The sequence below is a fragment of the Herpailurus yagouaroundi genome, unplaced genomic scaffold, assembly GCF_014898765.1.
Source record: "Herpailurus yagouaroundi ecotype Mexico unplaced genomic scaffold, PumYag 221, whole genome shotgun sequence".
In the NCBI taxonomy this organism is placed as follows: domain Eukaryota; kingdom Metazoa; phylum Chordata; class Mammalia; order Carnivora; family Felidae; genus Herpailurus; species Herpailurus yagouaroundi.
Window position 1 is genome coordinate 13818669 of NW_024412452.1, and position 22542 is coordinate 13841210.

General features: G+C 40.9%; 1 protein-coding gene across 13 annotated transcripts in view; it reads left to right on the top strand.

The window, feature by feature from the left end:
• AAK1 (AP2 associated kinase 1) overlaps positions 1–22542 on the top strand; it is a 164891-nt gene that overhangs the window by 124505 nt on the left and 17844 nt on the right. For 6 of the 13 annotated variants that reach the window (XM_040458639.1, XM_040458644.1, XM_040458645.1 and 3 more), the window contains 4 exons: positions 1752–1984; positions 3245–3420; positions 5643–5747; positions 11703–11798. In XM_040458639.1, coding sequence (XP_040314573.1) covers positions 1752–1984; positions 3245–3420; positions 5643–5747; positions 11703–11798 — 610 coding nt within the window. The remainder of the gene's footprint in view (positions 1–1751; positions 1985–3244; positions 3421–5642; positions 5748–11702; positions 11799–22542) is intronic. The other 7 variants (XM_040458641.1, XM_040458650.1, XM_040458642.1 and 4 more) reach the window with 4 other exon arrangements.

Below are 22542 nucleotides of genomic sequence, written 5' to 3' on the forward strand. Positions count from 1 at the left end.
CAAAAAACAAAAAAAACCTGTCTGCCTGACATGGTTGTTGGGAGGAGTAGCTGAATGGGTTGGAGTCATTTTGTATTCATAGATTGCTGTGATAGGTAAGGTGTCCTGACGATAGAAGCTCTGTTCTTCAGTGTGCTGCATACAGGGATAGGTAAGAGGAAGGGACAGTGTTCTCCAGGGAGTGTGGACTCTTCAAAATAAAGAGACTCAACAGTTAAGTATACCTTTCTCAAAGTAATGAATTATCTTAACCTCCAAAAAATAAGCTAATCCAGTTCTGTTTGTAAAGCCATTCTGGTCTCCGTGGGTACTGGCTTAAGGTTGGCTGTTGCAGGCACATCCTGAACCCCTGAAGGAAGTTTTGGAGCCAGAGCTCTGGTCTTTACAGGGCATTCTGCTCCCTCAGAGGTGCCTCAGCTGCTTTACCCTCTGACCTTCATTTGACTGATGTTTGAGCTTTATATTGTCATCCATTCAATTGGTGGGTGATTGTGTACTCAAACGTGCACATCACCTACCTCAGTAAAATTCAGACTCTGAATCAACATAAGGACAGAAAGTCCCGGGCTGCTCAGCATCCTGACCCAAGTAGCTGGACCCTCTGGTTCCCTTTCTCTCTCAGGTCAGGACCTACCTTCGAAGACACAGAATGTGAAAACTGAGCTATAGCATGGACAGGGCATCTTAATCTGAGATGAGGGACCAGAGGGAAGTGATAGTGAAATACCTGGGGCCTTCAAGATTCTAAATAATTCTGTCTCTGGACTGACAAAATTAAAGGGTTAGGTGGCCTTGTTAATACTATTTTTTGTTCCTCTTAATGATAATAGCACTTTGTAGATTGTGACTTAGGCTTCAAGTGTAACCAAGTGGCCACAAAGATGTTCCTATTGGCTTTTCTGTGGTGATGGTTTGTTCTGCCTCCTGAAAATGGCCCAAATCTCAAGACTCCTTGTGTTATTAGATCAGTTATCATCAAGCGCTTTTCAAATTTTTTATTTCTTACTAATATTATCTACCTGGTTCTTCAGTGCCTTTTCCAAACTGAAGGGTGGAACAGGTTAACCCCACTACCCCGATGCTGTACACATTTTCTCAGGGGAGGCACAGAAATAGAATCGTGTAGACCCACCTTATCAATGAAATAAAGAGGCTTAAGAACAAAATGAACAAAAAAAGCACTACCATTTATGAATCACAGTGGAATCCTAACTTATTCCTAACCAGTAGTCTGAGCTATATCAGAGTCGGGGGTCTCTTAGCAGGAATTATTCAGCTCAAATGTGTTTTAGTGGGAGGTGTGCCGTCATTGGCTTCTGACCGTGGTGGTAGATTGTTTAAAACATGCACGCTCTTTGGAGGCATTCTGAATGAGTTCCTTTGTGACCTTGGAAGCTGAAAGTGGTCCTGTAGGATACATTCTCGATTTTCGGAGTTAGAAATAGCTTCTGCAGTCTTATGCTCTGGACTGTATGCATGATTAGTCTGGATATCATTGCTGATGAACACTGAAATTTACATAGAAGCATCAGATAAATAGCATGTTGGTATCAGTCCCAGAGTTAAAGCTTAGATTGTCAAAAACTGGGTTTCTTTCTTTCTGGTTGTTATTGGTACATTCAGCCATTTGAATCCCATAGTAGCTCTCATGTGGCATTTTTTATTATGCTTGTCTGTTTATTTGTTTTTCCTCCCCCCCCCCCCACTTTTTTTGGGGGGGGATGGGGAACACTTGTCATTTTTCTTCCTAGCAGATTCAAGCCCCAGTAAGACAACAGCCAAAGGTTCAAACAACCCCACCTCCTGCCGTCCAGGGACAGAAACTCGGATCTCTCACTCCTCCATCATCCCCCAAGACCCAGCGTGCTGGGCACAGGCGGATTCTCAGTGACGTAACCCATAGTGCGGTCTTCGGGGTCCCTGCCAGCAAATCAACCCAGCTGCTCCAGGCAGCTGCAGCTGAGGCCAGCCTCAATAAGTCCAAGTATGCGGTGCTTCCTCTTTATCTTTCTTACTGCTGTGGGCCAGGGCTGCTGTGTGCCAGGGCTGTGTAATTCTTGGCATCTGCGTGTCAATGTGTGTAGATGTACATATAATGGTAGGTGTCTGTGTTTGTTAAGAAACTGAATTTGCCTGTAGTACGTAGACCATACTGATCTTAAGGAATAATTTCACATTTGCTTGACTGTTTCTATTCTCTCACCCATTTCATGTTCCACAGAGTATTTTTTAAACTTGTAGTCTGATCAAATCTCCATGCTGAAAATCTCTCATTTGGCTCCCCCTTGCCTGTGGGTTATATCTGAACTCATTGGTTAACAGACCAAAGGCTGTTGTATCACATTGGTGGACTTGTCACTCTCCATCATCGCGAGCACTTTGTTCATCCTGTGCCCTCTCCCCAGACTGCCACTACCCTCCTTGTCCACCTAGGAAATACTTATTTTTTTCGTCAAGATCCATGCAGAGATGACCTTTTCTTTGACCCCTTGGTATCATATATAAGCTTGTCTCAACCTTTTTTGAGCATGCATCACATTGTATCATCATTATTTGTTTGTATATCCAGCTGACCTAGCCTGTAAATTCCTCCAGACAAGGACCATGTCTTAACCTTTGTAAATCCAGTGACTGGCTTTGTGCCTGAAATAAAGTAGATAGCAATGAGTGCTCGCTAGGTAAATGCAATTTCAGACCCTCAGCTTTCTTGGAATCATGCACTCTAATGTTAAAAATCTTTAAGTCATTAATTAAATGCAAAGTCTCAAGAGAGACTTTAGAAGAAAATTAGGTAATGATACCACAAGATAGTGATAACCGTCTTTGTTTCTCTTTAACTGTGATGATGACCACTCACGGTGGCCCTTCATTCTCTGCGGGCTAGATCCTGACAGATGGGAGGCACCTGAAAAGACACCAGTCCTGGCCCCTCTGGGGTCAGTTATTGTGGATGTTACAGTGGGTGCCATAGGAGGCACAAGCCTAAGAACAGGTTGCTTTGGGATTCTGGATTGAAAGGACTTGCAGATGAGACCAAAAATCTAAGCAAGAGATGAAAGAAGTAGCGGGAGATAAATGATCATGAAGGAATGGGAGATATTTATTTCACACAGTGAGAAAAGTATCTGTGGAAAGTGTCCGATTGCTGGAGAAAGCGCTTGCTAATAATGGTTGGACCTAGAAAACAAATTGATCTGAAACAGAGAAAGCAGATTGACCCTTTTTCAACTTTTTCATTTCGTGGGGGTGGGAACCTACCTAGGTCTGCAACCACCACTCCATCAGGCTCTCCTCGGACCTCCCAGCAAAATGTTTATAATGCTTCAGAAGGTTCTACGTGGAATCCCTTCGATGACGACAATTTCTCCAAACTCACCGCTGAAGAACTACTGAACAAGGACTTTGCCAAGCTGGGGGAAGGTGAGCGATTGGTATCTTTCTGTGATTCTTAAAACCCTAGCTCCAGAGGGGCATGCCTGTGAAAATGGAGGGTTGGCGCTTTCTTTCCCTCAAAGGCTTGATTTCGAAGTACGTGTGCAAACTGGTATGTTTACCAGGGCACTGACGTCTTTCCATCCTCAGGAACTCCTGGCCTGTTGCAGGCAGGGGCACGGAGAGCGGGACTCTTTTAGGAAGGATTTGGTAGCAGAGCTCAGGATGGTAGTGTCAAGCACGGTCACTCCTCAGACAAGTGTGATGGGTTTCTCGTCCTACGTGTGTTTATTGTCACAGAAAGTTGTTACTGCTCACCCAGGAGAGTGTGCTGCCCTCACGTGAACATTGAATCTCTCACCGTGATTAGAATTCTGACTGCGAAAAGGCAATCAAATGAATGGAAGGCACCATTTCTACTCTCAAAAACCCACAGTCTGTTTTGGAAGGCAGGACACAGATACACACACAGGCATGCAACATGCACTTTGGGAAAACAACAGCACGTTGGGAAAATCCTTCGAGAAGAGTACCTCAGCATTAGACAAGAGCACAGGGTAAAGGAATAATCAGAACCGAGTGAATGATACGGACTTTGACCAGACATTTTAACTTTAGCTATTATTTTATAGATATCTTTAAAAAATTTGTATTACTTTCTTATCCTTTTATTTATTTATTTTTTTGTAGTTTATTTATTTATTTTTGGGTTGAGAGCACACACACAAATGCATGCACAAGTAGGAGAGGGGCAGAGAGGGGGGATCTGATGTGTGCTCTGAGCTGATAGCAGACGGTCCGATGTGGGGCTCAAACTCATGAACGGTGAGATCATGGCCTGAGCCAAAGTTGGATGCTTACCCAACTGAGCCATCCACGTGCGCCTTCTTATCCTTTTAAGCCAGAGATAGGGTATAGGATTTAACTCTGACAGACAACTAACTCATTGTCAAATTATTTCATTGTTATGTATGCCAGTTATTGTTCTAGAATAACAGAAATACCTTCATGGGCTATTGAAAACTCTAGTATTTTTGCACTTGATTAAAAGACTGCCAAACTTAGGGCTGCCTGGGTGGCCCAGTTGGTTAACCATCCGACCTCGGCTCAGGTGATGATCTCGTGGTTTGTGGGTTCGAGCCCTATGTCAGGCTCTGTGCTGACAGCTCAGAGCCTGGAACCTTCAGATTCTGTGTTTCCCTCTCTCTCTGACCTTCCCCCGCTCATGCTCTCTCTCTTTCTCTCTCTCTCTCTCTCTCTCTCTCTCTCTCTCAAAATAAGTAAACATTAAAAAAAAGAGACTCCTAGGTTTTAAAATTCTTGTGTCTATTTTTAATAATTTCCTGTCTCTCTTCTGTCACATTGAACTGCTACCATTGTTCCTGTCCCTTGTGACGTCTCAGTCCCGCCATTTCCCCCACGCCCCCTTCTCATGTCCACTCCTGAACTGTTTCCACCACAGAAAACAGATTGGCAGACTCATTAGAATTACATAAAAATAAATGGATTTGGAATAAGGACTGGAGGCATCCTGCTCTGAGTAAGGTGCTTGAACCTTCGGGCTTTCGCTCCAGCCATCTCTTTTGTGGCTTTTTACTTATTTATTTGAAAAAATTTTTAGTGATGATAAATATACACAACATAAACATTAGCTTCTTAACCATTGTTAACTGTACAGTTCAGTAGTGTTAGTTACATACTCACTGTCGTGCATCCAATCTCCAGAACTCTTTTTTGCCGTGCAAAACCAATGTGCGATCTTTGATTCTTTTTTTTTAAAGTTTTTTTTTTTTTCAACGTTTATTTATTTTTGGGACAGAGAGAGACAGAGCATGAATGGGAGAGGGTCAGAGAGAGAGGGAGACTCAGAATCGGAAACAGGCTCCAGGCTCTGAGCCATCAGCCCAGAGCCTGACGCGGGGCTCGAACTCACGGACCACGAGATAGTGACCTGGCTGAAGTCGGACGCTTAACCGACTGCGCCACCCAGGCGCCCCGCGATCTTTGATTCTTAAAACTTCCCTCCTTTTCTCACTGTTGTCTCCGTTATTGCAGTGACTAGACAGAGACCTTTGAATAGCTGAGGTGTTGCCATAATGCAGTAAAAAAAAGTCTAGAAGTCACTTCAGAAGGTGCCCTTCATCTCCTGCATGTATGTGCACATCATGGGATTTTGCTGGAATGAACTGAGTGGTATTTTGTCTCTCCAGGCAAACATCCTGAGAAGCTTGGAGGCTCAGCTGAGAGTTTGATCCCAGGCTTTCAACCAACTCAAGGTGATGCCTTTGCCACTCCCTCATTTTCTGCCGGAACAGGTTAGTATAGCAAACGTGTGAAACACAGGCCTTACCGCTGTGAACCTCCACAGATAACCCTGGCACACCAGTGAGCCCCAAATCTTGGTGTCAACTTACGTTTTCTTTTATTCAGAAGATTTCCAATATTAAAGATCGGGGAAAAAAAAAATCTGGAATCACTTGAATTCAAATGACAGGATGATATGTCAGTAATATACAGGATTTGTTCTCTTTGGTTCACATACATACTTTAAGCAAATATTTCTAAATTTAAGAACATCATTCTGTTAATCTCTTTTAGGTTAGTTATTTAGGTTCTGTGGAATTACTTGAAGAATTCTAAGAATTAGATGTTCTATCCTGTATCCAAGACTCTACTGAGCTGTGTTTTTGTGCATGTGTGTGTGTTTATGGGGAGAGGGAGATATCTTTTTTAAAAAATTAGGCCTTTTTTAAATTAAAGAAGCAATAGTAAAAAATTAATTTTCTCCTTTATTAACAGAATTTATACATGGTAAACTATACTTCGATTAACATTTCTTAAAAATTAAAAAAATGATACATATTTATTATATAAAAGTAATATTTATAGAAAAGCATAGGGAATAAAGTTAAAATGCCCATAATCTCACCACTGAGAAACAGCTCAGGGATACCATTTTGGTTCCTGTTAGTGGCATTTGACATTTTTAGGGTCACAGATATCTTGTGAATCTAATGAAAGCTATAGATCTTCTCCTTCATGAAAATACATGACCACAATTTTGTACACAGTTTTTAACCTCAGCTTAAGACTCTAATGTACAGCTTTATAGTCCTATTTTAAAACCAAATTTTCTCACTTACTAAATCTGGCACATTTCCCACATCATTAAAGAAGCTCTTAAATTTTAAAAAGATCTGCATTAAATTGCTTCATATGCATTTGTCCTAATGTATTTAACCAAGTAACCTCTTTTTTAAACATTAATTTGCTTTCAGTGTTTTACTATTATATTTCCCTCAGCGGCAGGTGTGAGGTTTTGAGTGTACGTGTGTGTATATATATGTATATGTATGTATATATATATGTATGTACGTACATATGTATGTATATGTGTATATATATATTCTGTGTACATATGGAATGTGATATACTTCTGAAATTGATCATTTTAGTTGTATGGATTAATTTCTGATTTTAACCTTATATATTCTTTCTTTCTTCCTGCTTTCTTTAGGTGTGCAGTAGTTTTTCTAACTTCATGTATACATTTCTTATTGGAACTTTGGCTGTCATTACATAATATCCTTTACAGTTTCTTTAAGATAACTTGTAGGAGATTATTTATTCAATCAGAAGATATGTGTCTTTTAAGGCTTTGGTACCTGCTTTTAAATTGGCCTCTGGGAACGCTGTACAAATTTTGTTTTGATCAATAGTGAATGAGAGTAATTTTTCTGTCATTTCCTCACCCAGCCCAGTTCAGAGGCTGTACACAGAGGACAGTATTCTTCTGGGATATGTATCGTTCATGTCCTTTGCCTTTTTTTCTCTTCTTTTTTTTTTTTTTTTTTTTTGGTCCTGTGTTCATTTTGTTCTTATTAATTTGTAAGAGCTCTTCGTATGTCCTATATTGTAAACATTTTCCCCAGCCTGTCATTTGTCCTACACAAGTATCCTCTCATCTGACCCTCTCAACAACCCTATTATCTCTTCTGACCCTCAACACCATCTCTACATTAGTCACAGTTGAGGTAACTGAGCAGTCTAGTCTCTTTTCCAGGGTCACAGAGCTAGGACGCGACAGAGCTGGGACACCAACCCTCTGGCTCCAGAAGTTCCTCTCTCAAGTTTCCTGCCACAGAATGAGGCAAATTTACTAATATCTTTTTTAAAAATCATCTGCAGGTTTAAATTTTTTTAAGTAAAATAAGATAGTGCATTTAAACCTTTTATAGTATTTGTATACATCCATTTTAATTGTATGTATTTGTGTTTCTCTTTTTCTTGGTAACTTTAGTAGAGATTTTGCTGTTTTAGTATCTTTTAGAGACAGCTCTTAGATTTATAAAATCTACCGTTTTTCTGTCTTCTAATTCTTTAACTTTTATTTTTTTTGATTACAGATCCCTGTTTTTCTTAGGTTTGCTTTGCCAGTATTAAAAGGAACATCTAGTAAAATTTTTAAAAATATAATAAAAGTGTTTAGAGTTTTTCTCCCACCATAGCAGTGATTTTCAACCAGTGTGAGAGTGGGGAGAGAGACTAATTATAATCTGCAGGAAGACTTCTTCACAGATATTTCAATATCTCTTTTCTCCTCTCTTTAATTGCCTACCCCACCCTGACCTTTGAAGATTAAACTGATTATTGAGAGTGCTTTCTAATAGGTGTGTTTCCCTCGTCGGAAAAAAACTGGAGTTTTAACCGTATCCTGTAAGCCTTCAGATGATATTCTTATGTTATTATTTTGGAATCACATTGGACTTCTTTGGGGGATGTGCTTTTTAAAATTAAATAGTTAAAATTCTTTGTGTTATTTTCCATTTTCAGCTTTGTTCTCTTGCCTGTGTGATTTTTTTTTTTTAATGTTTATTTATTTTTGAGAGAGAGAGACAGAGAGCATGAGAGGGAGAGGGCAGAGAGAAAGGGAGACACAATCTGAAGCAGGCTCCAGGCTCCGAGCTGTCAGCACAGAGCCCGATGTGGGGCTTGAACCCACGGACCATGAGATCATGACCTGAGCTGAAGTCGGACACTTAACTGACTGAGCCACCCAGGCGCCCCTTGCCTGTGTGATTTTTAAATGCACTGATAATTTGATCTGGTTTAAAGTGCTTAAAGTTTGATATGCCACACAGTTGCCTAAATGTACCAAATGTATGAAGCATTGACTGTTGTCCTTGGGATAAAGCATCACAATAATGTCCAGCTATGGTACTGGGTAGAATATAGTTTCCCCAGAAAGGGGGTCATGGAATAAGTAAGCTTTAGGAAAGTCTTCTTTGCTGTTGAATCCTAGCATTTAGTATAGTGTTTGGTTCCGTACAGATTGTTGAATGAATGAAAAGCTACTTTTTGCCAAAGGATAGGAGCTTGGATTTACCACTGTTAATGGCAGAGGCCCCTACACATTTCCCATCTGCTCCCAGTTTCAGTGCCTTTGATTCCTACTTATCACGTTTTGTTGTTTGTTTTGTTGTTCATTTGTATGTATGAACTGGTTTTTTAAATTTTTTTTTTTAATGTTTATTTATTTCTGAGACAGAGCATGAGTGGGGGAGGGGCAGAGAGAGAGGTAGACACAGAATCAGAAGCAGGCTCCAGGCTCTGAGCTGTCAGCACAGAGCCTGACGCGGGGCTCAAACTCACAAACCTCAAGATCTTGGCCTGAGCCGAAGTGGTCGCTCAACCGACTGAGCCACTCAGGTGCCCCTGTATGAACTGTTTTTAAAACAGTTTTTATTTTTGTTGTAGCGTCTTCTTCCCCTTTATGCTTACTTTGTAGTCTATAAATGGCCATATTTTTCTTGAGGGACTTAAACACCTTAAACACATTTGAGTAGAATTATGACAGTAACAGCAGCGAAAATGTACTGAGCACTTGCTACGTGCTAATAAGCCTACTGGTTAAGTGCTTTTTTATGCATTATCTCAGGTGACCCTTAAAACAGCCCATGGGAAATTAAAGTGACCTGCCCAAGGTCACAACTGGAGAATGACAGGATAGAGATCTGAACCCGAACAGCCCAGTCCAGCAGCTGTAGTCATAACCATATCTCAAGAACCTTTGTAAATCAGTGACACTAAGCTTTTTACAAACATTATAAAACATCTTCATATTTTTTTCATCTTATCCAGTCTTTTTAAATGAACATGTGGTATTTTTCCTTCTTTCTTGTCTGTGGTATAAACTTTTTGTGTTTGTGACGCTTTTCATTCTTTACACAAGAAGGAAAATTATAGGGGCTCCTGGGTGGCTCAGTCAGTTAAGCACACAACTTCAACTCAGGTCATGGTCTCATGGTTTGTGAGTTCGAGCCCCGCGTCGGGCTCTGTGCTGACAGCTCAGAGCCTGGAGCCTGCTTCGGATTCTGTGTCTCCCTCTCTCTCTGCCCCTCCCCTGCTCATGCTCTGTCTCTCTCTCAAAAATAAATAAATGTTAAAAGAAAATTTTTAAAGAAGGAAAATTATATCTAAACCCCAGAAATTAATATGTCCTCATTTGTATGAAATATAGGATAGCACCATTTTCTACGAGTTTTCTAACCAAGCTCAGACTGTTCACTGATTTTAAACCATCTGATCAACAAGGAAGGAAATAAACAGGAAATTTCATAAGTCAGGGAGGATGGCAGAAGGGTTATTTTAAACATTTTTTATGGTAAAAGCTGCAAAAATGTTGATGAACTGTGTCCATATGTTGCAACAGACATCTGGAACTTGACATTGTGCCTCTTTATTTAACATATTTTTCTGTTAAGTTATATACATTCGTTAGTGTAATTTTGGAAAAATGACTAAAAGCCCAAAGAAGCAAGATAAAAGAACTCACAATCCCACTCCAAGAGGAGAACATTGCTGACATTTTACAATATTTGTGTCCATAATTTTATTTCTACACATATATACTTTTTTTGAAGATGAATGTATCCAGTTATATAATTTGTTTTTCTTTTAATATATTTCATTTTGTCTCGTTTAAAAAATTTTTTAGAGATTTTAAGAGCAGTGATTTTATCCCTGTCTTCCTCCATCTACCTTTAAAGCAACTTAAAAACCCACTTTAATAACATTCTCAAAATGACAAAATTATAGAGATTGAGAACAGATTAGTGAATCCAAGAGGTAGGGACTGGAATAAGGAGTGTGTGACTATAAAGGAGAACAACAAGGAGGTCCTTTTGTTTGATGGAACAATTCTATATCGTTGTGGTGGTGCCTATGCTAATCTATACATAGAGTCTAATGGCAAAGAACTATACACACCCAGACGAGTGTATGTGAAAACTGAATAAAATTAGTTAACAATATTGTAACAATGTCAGCGATTTTGTCCTACAGTTGTAAAAGATCTCACCATGGAAGGAAACTGGTTGAAGAAGGTTCCCAGGACTCTATGTACAGCAATTTCCTATGATTTCATAATTATTTGAAAATAAAAAGTTTTAAAAAACCCACTCTATAGAGATTTTAATTACTGAGCAAACTGAATATTAAAATGCAGCGTAAAGAATAGTAAAGTAGAAAGCAGCAAACCTGTGTTCTGATTCTGGGTTTGCTGATAGACCTCTGGCTAGTCTTTTAACTTCTGGGCTTCGTTTTCTTTTCTGTAAAGGAAGAAAATTGTGCTAGAAAATCCTAAGATCCCTTTAAGCCCTGATATCCCATACGGTGTATAGATTTCTATAAATCTGTGAGTTTGCCAGATACAGAAAAAATGTCAATAAATGTTAGATGTAGTCCAGAGGTTAGGGCTTGCAACAGGCAGGAAGTCTATTTCTGTTTCTTTCTGTCTTTCTGCCTAGCATGCCTAGACATTTGGTGACACCATGACCTCAAGAGGGTAAAGGGCACGTTGGAAGTATGTGTACATATGTGCTAGATTACAAAACAGGCAGTGGTTGTTTATATGCCAAAATGTGTGATATGGATAATAATCGCTACAGGAATTCTGGAAGAGACCACCATAGGCTTCCACACAAAGAAGAAGTAGAATTTCAGGGGTATGAATATAGTACTAGTTTTATCATTAATTACATCTTTGAGTATGTTGCAAGGACTGGATTATGTATCTCATACATATTTTGCCTTTCCCCTGGATTATATCCGCTCATCCATCTTTCTTCTGCCTCTAAGTTTAGATTTACTCTGCAATTTGAGCTGTTGGGTTAATAGATGCTAAATTCATCTAGATTTACTTGATGTGTTCTGCTTTTCTCTTTTTTTTTTCTCTCCTTGACCCTTTCTTCCCCTCCAACCCACTCCAGCTGAAAAAAGGAAGGGTGGGCAGACTGTGGACTCTAGCCTCCCACTTCTAAGTGTATCTGATCCTTTTATCCCTCTTCAAGTACCTGATGCACCAGGTAGGTAAACAGAGCTGCTCTGAGCCTAAGCAGGTTGATTCTTGTGTTCCAGGGTTTCTTGAGAGTTGTTTAAACACTCCATGAAAAGGATGTGAATTCCAAGGCCTATTAATAGGTTCTATTGTATATTTTTTGGTAATGGGAGGGCCTGTGTATTGGAAAGAACATTAGTCTAATATGATTGTAACATGTCGAGGGGGACCTGTAAGCATGTGATAGAAGGAACAAAATGCCAATGGTGGTTATATGATAATTTCCTGGCTGGTACTGATTTTCCTATAATGGGCTTTTATTTTCTAAATAAAAATACATAATAAAAGTTAAAGGGAATATGAGTCAGGAGACCCAGGTTCCCTTCCTGGCACTTCACCTATCTGAAAACCTTCTGGACTTGACTCTTCATCAGTGAAGTAATTTGGACTGCATGAGTTCGAGTATCGCTTAAGGTCTACCATATCTGATCTTTAAGTGAGCAGTCTAAAAAAGGAAGAAACTGTTAGTGTGTTCTGGTTGAGATAGCTTTTGAAACAATAATTGGGTACTTGCCAATTGGATACTAGCATTTCATGACTGCCAGTGATTTCTCTCCCTACTCTCTTCCCCATCCTTTTAGGGGTGGGGGTGGGGAGCATGATGTGAGACACAGAAGCCACCCTTTCTTTTCTCTACCAGTCTTTTTGAATAGATCCAACTCTTTAGAAGCATCTAGCAGTCATTTTGTTTCTGGTAGTTTTTCTTCTTATTCTTACCTTTGCCTATTCTCTCGGTTTTAAACTAATAGGATCTGCTTGGTTCTTCTTCTCTCCCAGAATGTTAAAGGTACTTGATTGATTCAAGATTGGAAATGATTGTGACGTTTGTGTCATCTATGTACTAAGACAGACTGCAGCAAGGGTACCATGACAGTTTTTATTTCTTTAGGCAATCTGTTGACCCTCCTTAGGGGAGGCAAAAACTTGCCTTGATCAAGTAGTATTGTGTAACTTCATAGCTTGCTGGAGCTGGACGTAGGTCAAAAATACCTAAGGTCGCTGAGAAATGATTCAGTATAGGATAGTTAAAGGAAAGGGAAGAAGGAATCAAGTAGAGGTCCTTTTCTCTGTTGTATCATTCAGGCATGATGGGCAGTACCTAGACAAGCCATTTTCAAGCTAGAAAGGTATGGGCTGTGAACTCAGGCTGGAGCCCACTGGCCTCTTTTTCCTCCCTGTTGTGGCAGTCATGGGATCAGACAAAGAAAAGGGGTTATCGAGGCATTTTCCCTTTTATACCCCTCAGGCTCTTGCCTTGCTCTTTCCCAGATGGCCCGTGGGCTGCAGACGCTGGAAGGGACACCTCTTGGCACAGGCCGGAAGATGAGGGCCCACAGGCAGGTAGCTGTCCCCCACAACTGTCACAGGTGCCCTCTGGATCTGGGTGACGAGCCAGGCACAGACGTAAGGTGGCTCAGGATATCAACTCCCAGTTGTAGAGATGAGTTGTAAAGATAAGCCTGGGAGGCACCATAGGTAGCCGGCCGCCATCCTGCCTTCTACATTGTTATCTTTCCTGTCTCCTGATCCTCCATATTTCTCTTTTTCTGGTAGATTCCTGCTAAAGTGATACTGGTATACACTTTCATACCAATTAAGCCATGACTCCTCTTGGATTTTAATAAGAGATCTATTAATGGAATATTCTAATTGAGAATTACAGGGGTATCTTATTTGTTTTATGATCTGTCAGACCAGACTCATCTGAAAACATAAATTAGATATGTCACTCCTTTGTGCTCCCATGAATTTCCATATCACTGGGAGTAAAATCCAGACTTTTTACCAAGACCTAAAAGGCCCTAACTAATCTTATTAGCTCTCTGGCCACCCCTCTAACCTGAACTCATAATATTCTTTTCTTTAGTCTTTCTTCCAACAGTCTCAGCTTGTTCCCACTTCAGGGCCTTTGCACGTGCTGATACTCTGCCTGGAAAGCTGTTTCTCTATATTTGTTCCTTCTTATCATCTGACATTTGGGTCTCAGCTGAAATGCTATCTTCTCAGGCCTGTCGTGATCCCACAGCACTCTCAGTCACACTTCCTGGCTTTTTTCTTCATAGCATTTGTCATGACATTGTTTTCATTGGTCCATTATCTGTCTTTCCCCACCAGGATGTCAGTGTCCTGAAGGAGCGACCTTGCTGTCTGATCCAGCACTGCTTTGCCAGTGCTAAGAACACTGGCGGGTAGATTGGTACTCTATGAATATTTGCAGATTGGATGAATGAACAAAGTAAAACCTGAGGCTGAAAGGCTTATGGCAGCCCCATTGCTCTCCATTTGTGTCCCCAACTCCCAAACACCAGACTACTGGCTTCATAGTTTTCTACCTGGGCCTCTGCCAACTCCCAGCCAGGCCTCTCACCCACTCTCGGAGGGTGAATAAATGAAGGTACAGCCCACAAACCCTGGAGTGAAAGCAGTAGCTAGGTTTAGAAGATTCTTCACCTCCAGCCCTTTGTCGAGCCCCCCAGAATCTGGGCTGAGCATGGTGTCTTGCAGCTGTGTCTGATTAATGTATGTACTGTAATGTTCTGCCTGTAACACCATTCAATTCTGTAGCCTTTTAATCCAAGGATATCGATAGGATATGGATGGGATTACCCTACCTCCTTCCTTAGCATCTTGAAATGTCTGAGGCGAGGCCTGAGAGTGTAGGGCTCTGGGACCTCAACAAACTGCAAGTTTTTCTCCCCTCTTCCTGCCCCCCTAAAACACCCAGTGTGTCACTACTTCCAGACCACCGTGGGTACCAGTCACACTTTTAGGGCTGTTTGTTTTGCATACATGCTTCCCTCCACACTCTACCTTCCTGATGATAAAAGAGTCATGAAATCTTCGTCTCCTGACCACTCTATGCCTTTTAATGACTTAACATTTTATTTGATGCTTTTAAAATGCCCTCCCATGTAATTTCCTCTGATTCTACAAAGAAGACGGACTGGTAGGTTTGTCAAGTAATAATCTCATGTTCCGGGTGAGAAAGTGAGACACTGGTGCTGTTGGGACTGTGCTGCTGCACACATTCCTTTTAATGGCCCCAGGCCCCAGCCAGTGAAACCTCCCTGTCTGGGGGTCAATAAAGCCTTCGACTGCAAAGCTAAAATTAAGGTTTAGGGAAATACAAAAGTGGGCTTGAACTTTTCAGACCTGGGCTCTACCCACATCATGGCTTGGTGATTTTGATCAAATCACTTAAACTCTGTGTTCTTCTCCTCAAAATTAAAACTATTTTAAAACCTACCTCATGGAGTGGCTTGTGAGGGCCAGGTGGAAGCATGTATTTGGAATTGCTCTGTAAACTTTAAATTAGTATAAAGATAGGAAATGTTGTAGACTTTGGTTCTGAGCCCTTATTCCCCATGGGGCAGTCCTAGTTATGAAAAGTCTTAGACAATAATGTTTTTCTCTTACAGAAATTAAACTTGCTTTATAACCTTTGACCTTTGCACAACTGAGAGCCATTGAAATAGACTTCCTTGATACAATGATTATTAAACTGTGGGTAAAGGGGCATTGGGTAATTGGATTTGTTTGGGTTTTATTTTTTTTAGGACCATTTCTATTTTCCAAAGCATCATAAAACACATTTTCTTAGAAAATCTGGCATTAAAAAAAATCACAGCCATGAGCATTTGTGTGCTCACAGAGCTGCCAAATGAAACCTAGCTCTGGTGAGTCTCAAAGTATTTCATTGATGCTCATATGCTGTGTGTTTATTTTTCCTTCTCTTTGTGTTAGATAAGCTATAGGTGGTACCAAATTTAAAATACAGTAGAAGAGAATGGGGAATTTTCTCTGAAAATTGGCTGAAGGATTTAATCTTTTGTTTTTTTAAACTGGTAAAATACACATAACACAAAATTTACCATTTTAAAGTGGACAGTTCAGTGGCATGTAGTCTCCACATTGTTTTGCAACCATCATCATCCATCCACGGAACTGTTTTAATCTCACAAAACTGAAACTCTCCACCTGTAACTCTCCTTCCTCCCTCCCTGCAGCCCCTGGCAACCACATTCTGCTTTCTTCCTCTCTGAATTTGACTACTCTAGATACCTCATATAGGTAGAATCATACAGTATTTGTCTTTTTGTGACTGGCTTATTTCACTTAACATAATGTCCTCAAGGTTCATCCATGTTGAAGAATATGTCAGAATTTCCTTCCTTTTGAAGGCTGAATAACATTCCATTGTATATGTGTACCACATTCTGTTTATCCATTCCTCTTTTGTTGGCCACTTGGGTTGCTTCCACAGCCACTTGGGTTGCTTCTCTTGGGTTATTGTGAAAATGCTCCCATGAGCATGGGTATGCAAATGTCTCTTCAAGACCCGAGATTCTTTTGGGTATATATCTGGATATGGAATTGCCAGGTCCTATGGTAATTCTAGTTTTTACTCTTTGAGGAACCACCATATTCTTTTCCATAGCGACTACATCTTTTTACATCCCTACGGGCAGAGCACTAGAGTTTGAGGAAAAGATTTTCATAGCAGCTCCTTAATGCTGACTTCTCAACATCAGTGTTCCACAAGACTCAGCAAGCAGGCATTGGTTGCCTCATAAGTGCCACTTCCTAGAATCAACAGCTTTTTAAAAATGTACCTCCTGGGGGCGCCTGGGTGGCGCAGTCGGTTAAGCGTCCGACTTCAGCCAGGTCACGATCTCGCGGTCCGTGAGTTCGAGCCCCGCGCCAGGCTCTGGGCTGATGGCTCAGAGCCTGGAGCCTGTTTCCGATTCTGTGTCTCCCTCTCTCTCTGCCCCTCCCCCGTTCATGCTCTGTCTCTCTCTGTTCCAAAAATAAAATAAACATTCAAAAAAAAAAGAAAATTTAAAAAAAAATGTACCTCCTGGTTTATGGTAGTTCATCATCTCTCAAAAAGTCCACAGGAGAAGCTGTGTTTTCTTAGTGGTTTGTTGTGAACATAAACATTCTCTCAGAGCTATCTTCCTGGCATATTCTTCACTTCCAACTGCTATTTCATGATATTGAAAAGTCCAAGGTTGATCACCTATGTGTCTTTGCTCTGGAAAGTTTCTCTTTCCGCAGATTCAGTTCCCTAAAATGAACCTGGAATGGGGCATGGTGGCTGACTTTTGCTTCCATCTTGCAGATGTTACAGACAGTTTAGTGTCTAGTTTCTCAATGATAGGAACTATTTAGAGTGACTGCATTTTAAAAACAGCATCTCTCATCACAAGACTTCAGACAAGATGTAAATTTCCGAAGCCACAAAGCTGTAGCAGCCAAATCATCTTTTCTGATGGGGGCTGGCATCAGGCTTTTCCTGTTCATTAGATCAACCTGCTTTACTGTTCGTGGTCAAATTCCTCATTAGGCCTGGAATGACTCTTGAGCAAACCCTTAACCTTTTTAGCCTCTAAATAGATACCTATCCTCTCTTTTGATGTTTGGAAAGAGAGAAAGCTCACAACTTGTACTATATTCCAGTCTCCCATCAGGAAGCAGTTTTGATTATCTAACCTTAGATGCTTTTATGAAGGATTTATTACCTTCTTGCTTTGTGGTTGATACTTTCAGTAAGTCTTGAAAGAAACCTAAGAGAAGACTTTGGAGTGGATTGATTCCTACCTTTTCCTCTCTTCCCTAGTCCCCAATGCCACTTGACTTATTATGCTTGAGAGGAGAGAGGAAGGTGCTCAAAAGATCCTTTTTCTTTTTTAGTTTTTTTTTGTTTTTTTTTTTAATTTTTTTTTCAACGTTTTTATTTATTTTTGGGACAGAGAGAGACAGAGCATGAACGGGGGAGGGGCAGAGAGAGAGGGAGACACAGAATCGGAAACAGGCTCCAGGCTCCGAGCCATCAGCCCAGAGCCCGACGCGGGGCTCGAACTCACGGACCGCGAGATCGTGACCTGGCTGAAGTCGGACGCTTAACCGACTGCGCCACCCAGGCGCCCCTAAAAGATCCTTTTTCTAAGTCTGCTCTTAATTTTTCAAAGTACTAGCAACACTCTCCTTTAAAAGCATTCTCAGCTTCCATTGGCTGGGCTAACTCACTCTGTGCCCACTTTGCTTCACGGGTCCATCTTCTCGGTCCTTTCACCGTGATTTCAGCCCAACCACATGCTCTTAACCTGACTCATTCTTATTTGGGAACCCTAGAAACTTGAGGAAGAACTGAGTATAGTAATGGGGATGTGATAAGAAATACCACCAACAGAAAAATATGAGTAGATATTCTTCATAGAAGAAGAGATAGAAATTACCAACAATATAGATATATATTTTAAAGTTCATCATTATGATGAATCCAAGGAGAGCCAATTATGAAACAATGGGATGCCATAACCTCTGCCATTAGCTTGGTGAAGAGTGAAGACCCCACCACCTCGGGTTTGATGAACGTGTAATAAAATGGACTACACTCAGATCCTAATCGTTTACTTTCTCTTTTCTTTCCTAAAATACTATTCTGAGAAAATATGGGTATGCTGAAATATTTATCAAACAATCAGAATTTAGAGGAAAAGATTGGAGGGGTATTCTCTAAAAACTGTTAATAGCGGGTATCTCTCGAAGTGAGATTATGGGTCGTTTTTACTTTTACCCTTTGTTTTCTCCGTATTTCCCAAGTTTCCACAATAAACATGTATTACTTTTGTAATAAGGGATCAAACAAGAAACATGTGTTTTTTCCTTTTTTCTAAATGTAATTTTATTTTAAATTCCAGTATAGTTAACATACAGCGTTACATTAGTTTCACACGTACAATATCATGATTCCACAGTTCCGTCACCCGGTGCTTATCACAAGTGGACTCCTTAATCCCCATCACCTAGTTCACCCACCTCCCCTCTGGGAACTATCAGTTTGTTCTCTATAGTTAAGAGTCTGCGAGGCACCTGTGTGGCTAATCGGTCAGGCTCATGATCTCGCTGTCTGTGAGTTCGAGCCCCATGTGGGGCTCTGTGCTGACAGCTCAGAGCCTGGAGCCTGCTTCGGATTCTGTGTCCCCCTCTCTCTCTGCCCTTCCCCCCTCACGCTCTGTCTCTCTCTCTGTCTCTCTCTGCCAAAAATAAATAAACATTAAAAAAAATTTAAAGATTCTGTTTCTTGGTTTCTGGTTTTTTTTCCCTTTGCTTTTTTTTTTTTAAGACATCCATTCTTTTTTCAAATGAGGATCTAGCTTAAATATTCCTCCACCTTCTCACCCTGTTCCCCTGGCCATGGGTGTCTGGGCTGAGTTTGTGTGTTGAACAGCTGTCTTGGGGCACTCATCTTCCTTCCTGCCCATTCTGCCACGGTGCCCTCCAAGGGTCCTTCCCCACGGCCGCTGCCAGTTTAGATCTCCAGTTTCTTCTGTAAGCAGTCCGTCTTCTAAGTAGCTGGTTAGTTCCTGCTCCCTGTTTTTCCCTGGGACGATTGGCTTTTAGAGGTGGATAGGACCTTTAAGTGTATCTTCATCTTATCATATTATCAATAAGAAAAACTTAGATCCAGAGAACAATGATGGTTTGCCCAAAGTATCACAGCAACTTAGTGCAGAGCCCAGGTCTCTGTCTCTTTGTGCCTTTTCTTTCTGTCTGGCGGACCATGCTGCCTCCTGTCACATTTCACTTTATTCAAGGAATTCTGCTTTTTTCTGGTCTCATCCCAAAGCATTTGAGTAAAACCTAGAATCTCACCCATTCTCACTAGTGTTATCCCAGGCATCTGTGGCTCCATTAGATATCAACAGGTTGCAAAATGCCTGTGGAGAACTTGTTTGAGGTTTGGGATCTTAATGCTTCCTGCACACGTTCCTAAATTTACCACTCTCTTCTCTGCACTGCTCCTCCCCACCCATCCCCTTCATGCCACATAGTCTCAGAGTGTCTTCATAAAACAGAAGTCCTAACACGAGTGATATCAAGGCTGGCCCTCGGTTCACGTGTGAGGCCTGCAGGCTCTGGCTATAAACTCTCAGCCTCCTGTAGCCTTTCTCGTGCCTCCCATGATACCCTGTTCTCAAGTTCTTCATTTACAGTGACCAAAAATGAGCCGTAATAGCTTGAGGTGTGACTTCTTCTAATGGCTTTACATTTTGAAGCAACCAAAGCTTTAGTTAAGCCAGAGGACCGAATCTCTAGTGTGTAGAAGGTCTGGGCCACAGTCCTAGCTAGCTCTGTGGCTGACCCGCTGTTAGCTCTCAGGCAGGTGGCTTCACCTTTCTGGAGCTAGTTTCTTCATCTGTAAATGAGAAGGCTAATTGAATAAGATCCGAGGCTCCTTCCAGGGCCAACATGTCTTTGATAACTTGGCCGTTGGGCATGGGACCATGTCTATGTGAAGACCTGTTCTCCTGTGTCAATGGAGACAGGCAGACCCTGTAGGCAGCACGTGAGGGAAACCGTGAAATTAAGTGCGGGCTCTACCATGTCCCATCTATGACTTTGGGCAAGTCACACATTCTCACAGTGTCTATGTCCATTCTTCTCGACTCTATCAGTATTCCCACACCCAGGGTGTTTTGTGAATAATGAATGAAAGTGTTTGACCTTGAACTGCACATGGAAGTGATGACAGTAGTTCCGGTGGCACCTGGGCACCCACACGGAGTAACTGAGAGTCTTCTGTCATTTCAGTAGTGCTGAGGGTGGGACAGACTGGTTTTGTACATGCTGTCCACCTTACTTAGGCCGTGGCTCTGTGCTCCCACTCCTAGTTTTCTGTCTGCTATTGCTCTGTCCCTGTTCCTCCTTCCCACATTCCAGTATTCGAGTGTCATCACAGATCATCCATGTGAATAGCATGTTACTGTTTGGTCAGAAGATAAGCCTCTCTACATTTGGCAGCTTAGCCCATCCCCACCCTGTTCTATCTCACCACACAACACATGCACACATGTATGCACACACACACTTTTTTAGCCCCTCACATCAGCTTTTTGCTAACAGCTAATGAAAATAGTCGATTCTTGCTGAGGTACCTGACTTTCCACCTGATCGCCCATTCTCCCCACCTCCCCAGTGAGGCCACGGACATGTGACATAGGGTATGAGAGGAGACCGAGAACTGGGGATACAGAGATTAATAACATACCTTCCCTGCCTTCAGTCACATTGTAAGGGCTGCAAGAGAAGAGAGTGCAGAGGGCTCCAGAAGTTTCCTGATGTGGCAGGGAGGACAGGGAAAGGCTTAGAAGAGATGATACTTGAGTGACCAATACAGAAGGATGGTGGGAGGTATCTCCCATTTTACCGTTGAGGTAATGACAGAAGTTAAAGGAACAGCCTCACGGTAACAACCAGTCACTGGAGTGGCTAGAATTCACACTCTGAATGTGGCTAGCCTAAGGTTTTGCACCTGGATAAACTGCTGTATGAAAGATAAGCAAGTAATTTGGGGTCATTGCTTTTTATCCGTTGCTTCATAAGACTGCAAATATATGAGTGCTGAAAGTGAAAGAAGCAAATAATTACTTTTCTGTATGTGAAAGAGGCTCTTTTGGGAATAAAACAAAAGCTAGTGTTCAGAATAATCAAAACTTGGACTTTTTGGGGAAACATCTTTTTGCCAGTATGCTAAAAATTGTCAGATATTTTTAACATCTTGTCTGCTAATAGAATGTTATGCACGATGCAAGATTAATGCTGATGTGATTACACTGGTATACTTGGTTAGTACCCTGGGGTTTTTTTCCCTGCTGTTGAAAACTTGTTTTTTTTTCCTTCCTTCCTTTCTTCAATATAAATCAGGTGTAAATGAGCAATGTAGCATATTGTCATTTAATTCAAAGATAACCTGCATGCCTTATACTCCAAAGATGGTAAATTGGTCTCACATATAAAAATATCTTTTTCGGCAGTATATTAAGTGGAAGAAAGCAAATTACCTTGCCAAGACACTAAAATCCATTATTTTGTTTCATCTGTGTAGTTAAAGGTCACCTTAAATTACAGATCACCTAAATTTCAGTTTCAGTCACTCAACGAATATCAATTTCATCTTTACTTGATTCCTGACAGCCTGGAAGAATGCAGATTCATTAAAACGTTATATACACATACTTGAACTCTAAGTCACTTTTTTTTCTCAAACATTTTAATTTTAGTTTTATCTTAATGGCATGGTATTTCTGTGATAGAAAAAAAAATGTCAACAGGCTTTAACTGGGCAAGTTATAGAATTTATGTGGCCTTAACCTCCTTGCAAGTAAAAGGAGGTTTGAGACCTTAATTCCCTTCTTTCTGTAAGATTCTACGACTCATTATTTTGTTTCAAGTTAATGCTCTACCATTAATAAGTTGAAGGTAAATAGAGATTTATTGATGGATCAAGGCTGAAAGAATCATGAAGGAATCTTAATGTGTGCACTTATCACACATTAAGTTATTAGGTGTGACAAATCTGATGGCTTCTTACGTCCTTTTGTTTCTTAGCCAAATGACATCAAAAGTAATCCATCTGCAGGTGTACGTGAATTTCATGAGATTTGACCATAGAATGATAAGAGTGCCAGCCTGTCACACACTCTCCGTTGGCAGACAATAAGTGATGGTTGAAGTTAATTTAGGCATATTTTGATTCACTTGCTGAGTTATAAACCATTTCTAAATGCAAGTCCAAAAAAAATGTTCACAACTAAGGAAGGGGTATGAACGTATACTTATATGGATATGTTTATGGCAGCTTTATTTTTAATAGCTAAAAACTATTAGAAACAACCAAATGTCTTATCAACTGGTGAATGATTGAA